The sequence below is a fragment of the Durio zibethinus genome, chromosome 2, assembly GCF_047325235.1.
Source record: "Durio zibethinus cultivar Kanyao isolate XHJ-2024 chromosome 2, ASM4732523v1, whole genome shotgun sequence".
In the NCBI taxonomy this organism is placed as follows: Eukaryota; Viridiplantae; Streptophyta; class Magnoliopsida; order Malvales; family Malvaceae; genus Durio; species Durio zibethinus.
In genome coordinates, this window is record NC_143163.1 from 39,030,789 (window position 1) to 39,039,362 (window position 8,574).

At 32.0% G+C, this 8,574-nt stretch overlaps 1 protein-coding gene across 9 annotated transcripts; it reads left to right on the plus strand.

Moving 5' to 3' along the window:
- Positions 1-2,238: 2,238 nt before the first annotated feature.
- Positions 2,239-8,371, plus strand: LOC111318350 (transmembrane protein (DUF616)). Of its 9 annotated transcripts, none has more exons than XR_002693630.2 (10): positions 2,239-2,408; positions 2,590-2,855; positions 2,961-3,065; positions 3,828-4,183; positions 4,855-5,066; positions 5,162-5,418; positions 5,521-5,699; positions 6,453-6,529; positions 7,253-7,772; positions 7,861-8,371. XR_002693630.2 is itself a non-coding variant. In XM_022921148.2 (9 exons), the coding sequence occupies exons 2-8, from the start codon at positions 2,624-2,626 to the stop codon at positions 6,519-6,521; spliced, it is 1,410 nt and encodes a 469-aa protein (XP_022776883.1). In that variant the 5' UTR covers positions 2,239-2,408; positions 2,590-2,623; the 3' UTR covers positions 6,522-6,529; positions 7,253-8,371. The 9 variants fall into 9 exon arrangements, 6 of the variants coding, with proteins under 6 accessions (XP_022776883.1, XP_022776887.1, XP_022776884.1 ...); XR_002693632.2 differs by having other exon boundaries at positions 7,926-8,371; XM_022921148.2 differs by having other exon boundaries at positions 7,253-8,371.
- Positions 8,372-8,574: the final 203 nt, after the last annotated feature.

Genomic DNA, 8,574 nt, shown 5'->3' on the forward strand with positions numbered 1-8,574 from the left:
TAAAATGTGTGCATCAACATAGTAACATTCTGCATTACATGCACGACATAGTTTTTTTATGAAAAATAAATTTGAACCTTTAAGGAAAAGATTCTGCGATATTCCAAGAAATAATGCTTAAGAAATCTCTAAATGAGAAAAAGTTCTTTTAATGTTACCAACATACTTAAATATTTTAAAAATTATTTTAATAAAAAGGTTCTAAATTATTTTTCTCAAATAAAAAATGAAACAATAAATAATAATATATAAGAAAAAAACTAATAAATGAAAAATCAAGGAAATTATTTTTTAGATACCGAAAATAAAACTTTTTTTTATCAAAATTAAAGGATAACACGTAATTAATTGGTACCATTTTAAACGGGCATTGTGGGAGTGCTAATCCTTCTTCACACATAATCGACTTTCAAACTCAGACTGTTGTACAGACCCTAAAATTATCCTTTTAATAAATTTTAATTAATTTTAAGATTTTATTAAAAGAATATGTTTTAATAAGTGACTAATTACACATAACAAAAAAAAAATTGGTGACCACTCTCTTTTTTTATTTTTATTTTTTTAAATTTATCGGACGAACACAAAATCATTACGACAATAACCATATCAAACATATTCAAAATACAGACATGTCATATACAAAAATTGCATAAGTGATAATTTAATCAACACGCTTCTTTAATTTATTTCTGTTCATGCAAATTTATAGTCATAGAGATCTATATCTTACTTGCGAGCTATTTCTTCTGATACAAAGTTCAGCAGGATTAGCTCAAACAACTTAAAATCTAGAAATGAAGGCCTAAATACATGCCTGTACAGTCTTTTAACTCCTGTGCCTCAGAGACTTCCTTGAGAAAGTTAAGACTGGTTTGAGTGGTCCGCTTGCAAGGAGATGAAGAAAAAACACATACAGATAATAAGTAAAAGATGGGTTATGCTTGTTTCCTTTTGAGTGTATTTGTGCAGTACTGTAAAGGAAATTACCTTTTGTGCTGTTCTTATTGCAGATAGAACATATGACTTCCACTCTTCGAAAGTAACTTAATTTCTCTGTTTTCTTATGCCGCTTGTAACTTGAAAGCTGCAAGAGGTTCATGTTAGTGCTATAGTATTTTGATTTACAAGAAAATAAATGAAATTGTGCGGACCAGCGATTAAGATTATTGTTTGTCAAGAACAATATGACAAACTTGTAGTAGCTTTTTGGTCTAATATACCAATGATGGCTCTGATTGTCTTACAAATTTAAAGGCCAGCCTTACTGCTTATGGAACATCAAATATTTAGAATCATTAAGAAAGATTGCTGTAATTCTAAAAAAAAAAGAAAGAAAGAAGAAAGACTGTTGCAAGACCACGTATGAATAATCCATGCAAAGCTTAGACATTAGAGATTTTAATCTCTTCAACAATATTAATGGAAGCCCAATCCAATAATTAGGATAAGGAAACAACAATTTCAAAGAATAAATCAGCCCTTGTGAACGCATAATTCGGTTGAAAATATTGACTCAAATATTAAAAGATTTTGTAAAAGATTTATTTTAAGATCTTTTGAGATTAAGTAAATATCGGTTGATAAACAAAAAAATAAAAAAATAAAAAATTTAAGTTAAAAGAGATTTTTAATAAATTAATTAATACATTTATTAATAGATAAAAATTTTCATAAGATTAAATATATTAAAAAAAGATATAAGTAACATTATAGTATTTTATGAGTAAATATCTCTTAATCTTAAAATCAAAGAAAGTTGAGAGTGTCCGTATTTGAATGTATTAATTTGAGATTGTTTCATAAAATCAAAGGATAATGAGAATGTTCATGTGTTTATGTTTAAATGTTTGATTTTAAATTATTTCAAATAAAAGTATTTATAAGTATGAATTTTTTATTTTAATTTGATGAGTGTTCGTTTTATTTGGATTGATTGTCAATTTAATTGTGATATTAAAATTGAGTGAGCATTGATAATTTGATGTGTTTATAACTTTTACAATTAATTACTTGATTTTAAATTAAATGTTAAGTTAAATTAAATTAATATCTTTAATAATTTATTTTTCAATAACACTTTTATTTATTTAATGATTGATTTTGGCTTTTAATCTCACAAGTCCCAAATGAAGGAAATCAAATTAAGTTAAAATCAAGTTATTTCCAATTAACAAAAAATAATTATCTCCATCGACCGTCACTATTATACATTAACGAAGGAAATCAAATTAAGTACGTAATTAAACGATATCCCCTCAAATCTTATGATAAAATATTTCCAAAAAAAAATCTTATGATAAAAAATGTGTTCGAAATATTATCCAAAAAAAAAAAATACAAGTCCGGTCCATCGCAATCGACCTCGGCGCTTTATTCGGAACCCCGCTTAAGACCAGACACCGTCGGTAATAAAAATTCTCCCATTAACCGTCACCAATTCTAAGAAGAAGAAGAACAGCAAAAAAGAAATGAAGCTTCAAAAAATTTAACATTCGAATCTAAAAATTGAAAATTGCGGTTGTTTTAAAACAGTGACGAATGTGTAGATCTCATGATTATTATATATATTTTTTGATTTTGTGGCAGATGAGATGATGATTTCTTCAAAGCTTTCTTTGCGATGGCTTTGTATAAATACAATGGCGAATGGTTACAAGAGAGAAGAAGCGGCTTAATCGGTGTGATTTTGAACTCGGTGGCTCGAAGCGGGCAGGGTTTTCGAGTCGGTCGTCGAGGAAGGAGGTTTCCTCGTAATTTTCTTAAGCCTAGATTCTTCCGTTGGCTACTGTTTCTTCTCGCTGTATTCTTCTTGCTCGTTTTTGCTACATTTTGCCTTAATTTACTCTCCAATGGTCAGATTCGCAGCTTTCCTTTTCGCTCATTTATTTATTTATTCTTAACCCTACATTTCTTTTTTTTTTTTGGATAATTAATTTAATTGTTTTATATAAATCCAGGTAATGAGGAAGAGAATAATCTCCTCTTATCACAAGAAGTACATGATGAAATTTCCGGCTCCTATGCCGCCCTGACGCCACCGAAAAGCAAGCGTCGTAAGCAGCGTAAGAGATTTTTTTTATTTTTTTCCTTTAATTTTTATACTTTTGTTTGTTGTTAAGATAATTTGAGAAAACATTTATAATTGTTTGTGAAGGAGCAGAAGAGAAAAATCTAATCAAATTCAAATCTTTGTTTGTATTTAACATTGAATTCATTAAAATTTTATTTTCAATGCTTTCATCACTTTAAAAAATGGCTGATTATTGAGCTTTACTCATTTTAGCTCTTATGGTCTGAACTAATCATCCTTTGCCCTTTCCTTATGTTAGAGTTGTCACATTGTTTTCCTTTTGAACAATGCTAGGAGAGAATTAACATAAATGATTACTGCCATGTCTTGTAGTACAATATATCAAACCTTGACATAATTAAATCTAAACAAAGTCAGAAAGAACCTCGATAAAAGCATGAAACAATGTTTGTGAAGACTGATAAGTTTCCATTCATTTTCTTGTTCATGGCATGAGTAGTGAACTATTCTATGGAGTAATGAATTGCAACCTCATATACAAACCCCTAATTAAACCATAACTGATTAGTTGTGATTCTTATTGCCTTATGTGAATGCATTATCCAGATTTTTTATGTTGACTAAGTTGTCATTGATAATCATTTGATTTATCTTACTGATATGCTTAAATAAGTCTTTTTTTCTTGAGTAAAGATCCAAATCCTTGAAAGTTAAAACCAAACTTATTTGTGCAAATTATTTCTCATGTCTAGCACCATTTAGTGTTGTTTTTCTCCACATATTTTTGTTTCAGATTTTCCTTGTGAAGTTAAGCTTGCAGCAGCAGTTGATAATATTTTGGAGCCCAAGAATTATATGAATTTCACACAGTTTTCACTCGAGTATTTAGAGAGGGAAGTGAATCCTTTGCATGCCAACTCACTTGAGAGTAGATTTGGAGGGTATCAAACTCTCGCGGAAAGGGAGAAATCATTCTTTGCAAGGAATCAAACTATTCACTGTGGTTTTGTCAAAGGCCTGCCAGGATTGTCAAGCACTGGATTTGAGTTGAGTGAAAATGATAAGGCATACATGAATACTTGCCGAATTGCAGTATCTTCTTGCATTTTTGGAAGCTCTGACTTTCTGAGGAGACCCACAAGCAGATTGGTAAATGACCCATTCCTTATCAAATCTCATTATTTGCCATGTATGATGTGTTCATGTCCGGAAGAACTGAGAATGAGCTTCTTTATTTCAAATGTCTTGTGTTCTTCAGTGAATTGATACTTCGTTTACGCATTCATTATTCATTTAGCTACTTGATAAGAAGCATAAACTTTTCTAAAGAATATATTGTCTACATCACCTATTTCAACCAAAGAGAGAAGAATAGATACAAACTTGAAGATTTTAAGACAGAGGACATGAGGGAGTTCTTTAAAGTAAAGTATTATTGGTAAAGTTAAGCTTAAATTCATTGTAAAGGCTTTAAAGGGATAGACATACAAAACTATTTTATGGAAAAATTCACTGTCAGGAGACTTCAGTCTGATGTATGAAATACATGGAAGTTTAGATCAACTTTCTAGTTTGGTGTCTTTCCTGTCTCTGTTTCCTTCTCATATGTTGAAAATCTTATGTTGGATGATATTATATTCTTCACTGCCTACAACAATTTTTTGTCTAGATATGTTTAATTGGGTTTAACTAAATGTTGATAAAGTAATATAGCAGAAGAAGCAACGAGGTGATTGGTTTATGGTGTTGCTTTAATTTTAGGATAATTTGCTCTACTTTCTATTCTGTCGGTAATGCTCCATGTTTTTTGTTTGTTTCAGATTAGTGAATTTTCCAAGCAAAATGTGTGTTTTGTTATGTTTGTGGATGAGCAAACACTGTCAAAACTGTCTTCCGAAGGACATACACCTGATGATAAAGGATATGTTGGTCTGTGGAAAATTGTTGTTGTGAGGAACTTACCGTACTTGGATATGCGGAAAACTGGAAAGGTGCCAAAGTTTTTATCACATCGTCTTTTCCCTTCTTCTAGGTAAGGTTTTGCCTCTAGTTTGTAAGCCTCATGCTTATCCTTCTAAGTCTGACAAAATCTTTAACTTAAATACTATGATTTAATGTTTATTTCAGGTATTCAATCTGGATTGACAGTAAGATGCGACTTAATGCTGACCCAATGCTAATCATTGAATTCTTTATGTGGCGAATGAGAGCAGAGTATGCCATTTCAAACCACTATGATCGCCACTGTGTTTGGGAAGAGGTTTTACAAAATAAACGTCTGAATAAGTACAACCATACAGCCATTGATGACCAGTTTAAGTTTTACCAGTCTGATGGCCTCAGAAAGTTTGATCCTTCAGACCCAAATACTCCTCTTCCAAGTTGTGCGTATCTTGGTGTCTTTTTATGTTTGGATTATCAGCCTTCTCTTCTTATCTTAGCTGTCTTGTATTCCAGGAACTGATTGTGCTCAATGAACCCTGCAGATGTGCCCGAAGGTTCCTTTATCATCCGGGCCCATACACCAATGTCAAATTTATTTTCATGCTTGTGGTTCAATGAAGTAGATCGATTTACCTCGCGTGACCAACTAAGCTTTGCCTACACTTATTTGAAGTTGAGGAGAATGAATCCAGATAAACCATTCCATCTAAATATGTTTAAGGTGATTTTTACATTTTCATTAAACTATAGTATGTTATAAGATATTTGTCACCGCATTGCTTGCTGCAGGGGCATGATGTTGCTAAACTATGGTTTCTACATAGAATTTGATCGATTTCCTTTTTAAAGCTTCTCAAATATTATGTTTGAGCTGTACTCTATGTGTTAGCAAACTCTTGTTTATCAAATGGTTTATTTGACATCTGAGATCTGTAAAATAAGCTTCTTATAGATGACTGCTGATAGCCATTGAATCTAATTGCCTCTCAAATATTATTGTTATAAAACATTAATATGTAGGTGCCCTAATAAATATGGTTTGCTTTGAGATTTGATATTTCCAACTAACAAGTGCCTTCCAGTTCATGTGAAATCTTCTTGAAAGTAGTTCTGTTGCTGAATGATTTCTAAATCAATTGCATGCAGCTTAACGATTTTGAGAAAAATGGAGCCTTTGAAACCTTTATGTATGTGGGATTTCCACTGGTGGGAGGATGAGAAAATTAAGATCATTTGCCCTAAGAGAATTGAAGCAACTTATTTTCCCTTTGACATTGTTAGAATCACGTATATGCCATGACAACACTGTAATAAAAAAAATAGAAAATCTTCTTTTAATAGAAAATATGTGCATTTCTTCTTGTGCTGTACACAACACAAATACATGATATGCATGAATAACACATTAAGTCGTTAATCACTATAAAGGTTACTATGTTAAGGATTTATATTTGTATATATTAACTCTATGCAGGATTGTCAGCGCAGAACACTAGCAAAATTATTCAGGCATCGGACGGTGCCATCTTTCCCACCTCCTTGACCAATCTGGTATGATGAAATATGGCTAATATTGCTTGTATAATTTGTATCTGAATGTATCCTTATTACATAGAAGCAAAGTACTAACTCGAAGTTTAGAAGTTAATGGGTCTGTCTTGTCACCTTTTATACTTTTAGGAACTGTTGTCCAGCTGTAGCTGGTGATGGCAACTTCCACCTGGACTAATTTACCTCAATGTTGGCATTCATTTGGTACCAAGCAAAATAATTTTACTTTGACTGTATGTCCGTATCTATTAGTCAAGAAAATAACAAGTATGTAACCAATGCTGATGGTAGATATTTAAAGTTGATTACATGATCTTCATTTTTTAACTTAGGTCCCGTTGACCTGCTAATATATTATGCTGCCATAAATTAAGGACATTTTAAATGTAGTTTGCTTAGTGAAAATCTCTTAAATTTGACTGCAAATTGGTTCATAATATCATTTGCTTAGGCACCAATATGATTTATTTGTGAGATAAGGGTAATTTGTTTAGATATAAGCAAGCTCAAACCAGCTAGTTGCTGGTTGGAGACTATATGGGATAAATGGCATTTTAAATTAGATGGCAAACTTAACAGGAGCATAATTGTTAGGCTGGTTACAAGTAACATGGATGATTCAGTGAAGAGACGCTTGAATTCAGTGAAAATGTATCTCAATTGTCCTTAGAAACTACTTTTGATAAAATTATAATCCTGAAGTTCTCTAATTTTCATTTACAGAAAATTATGCTAGTTTTTCTGGAGCACAAATGCATTCACAGCAACTCTCTATCAAGTACACCCACAACCCTTTTTTCTTCCAAGAATCTTATTTCATGGATTTTTCAAGCATGAAAGGAATTAAAAGTGGACCAGTTTCTTCAGATAATTGTAAGTGCTTTATACTATTGGCACTTGGCAGAGTGGACTTATGCCGAAGAAATGGAACTATTTGGCCTTACCAAATGTTTCAATGTGGTTCCAAGATAATAAAGATCTAAGTTTATTATTGTAGGCTGTATTGAGAATTAGAGGCTACACGTGGAGTGAGGCTTAAGTTTATCGATTTTTTTTTTTTAATAATCATTGGTGTCTGATTTGGAGATGATAGCACACTGTCACTTGGAGAAACTACATCGGGATTATCTGCCATTCTGTCTTGCTTTTTAGTTCCAAGCCAACTCCCAAATCCCCTTCCCAAGAAAGAAGAGAATATACATATATAAAATTCATATTGCTTACAAGCTTCTCATAACACTTGGTAATATTCTCATATTCTTTTAAATTTTTTTTTTGAAGTTGAAGCCCCTGGTTTTCTGTTGATAGCTTTTGGTATTGTTGTGAAACAGCCAAAAATGCTGGTTTCAATCGTATTTCTCGACATTTGACACTAGACAATTTGTATGCATGCTAGCCATGCCGTTTTTGTTTGCTACAGAGGGGATATGCTGTTTTCTCTTGGAAAGAAGGGTAACATTTAAATTCTGTTGATGAAGATTTTGTACCGCCTGCAATGTAATGCGTGTCATAACTGTTTCTGAGAAGCCAAGTTCTGCCTGTTAGTTTTACTTACCAATTCTCGTAATTTTTATGTTGTTCGCTTGTTCTACTCCTTGAAACTCTGTAAATATCATCTTGTTTTAGCTGCTGAAAAGCATTTCCATTTATTTATCTCTTGTTTTACATATAATGGATTTGCCTGGAACAGCGGCCTGGGAGTGGTATTACTTACCAATCCAATTTATTCTGCCTTTTCATTGGGAGTCGTTCTTGTTTGTATATCCTTATTCTCTCAAATTCTCATTTTGTAGCTGCTGCCCAGCTCTTTATTTATGTGGTAGCCATAATGTTTTAATCCTATTTGCTGTGATGTTGCAAAAATTTTATCAACACTTTGCGTGTCCCTGAGGCTATACAATGCAGCTTTGTTTTGAGATGCAAAATTGAACAGTGTCAATGCTGTATATGAGAGTTGGAGGGACTAAAAAAGCTATTATAAATTTGTGCTTATTTAGTTCCCTCTAATGTCTCATGTCCAGCCTTGACTTAGACATTTATTTTGT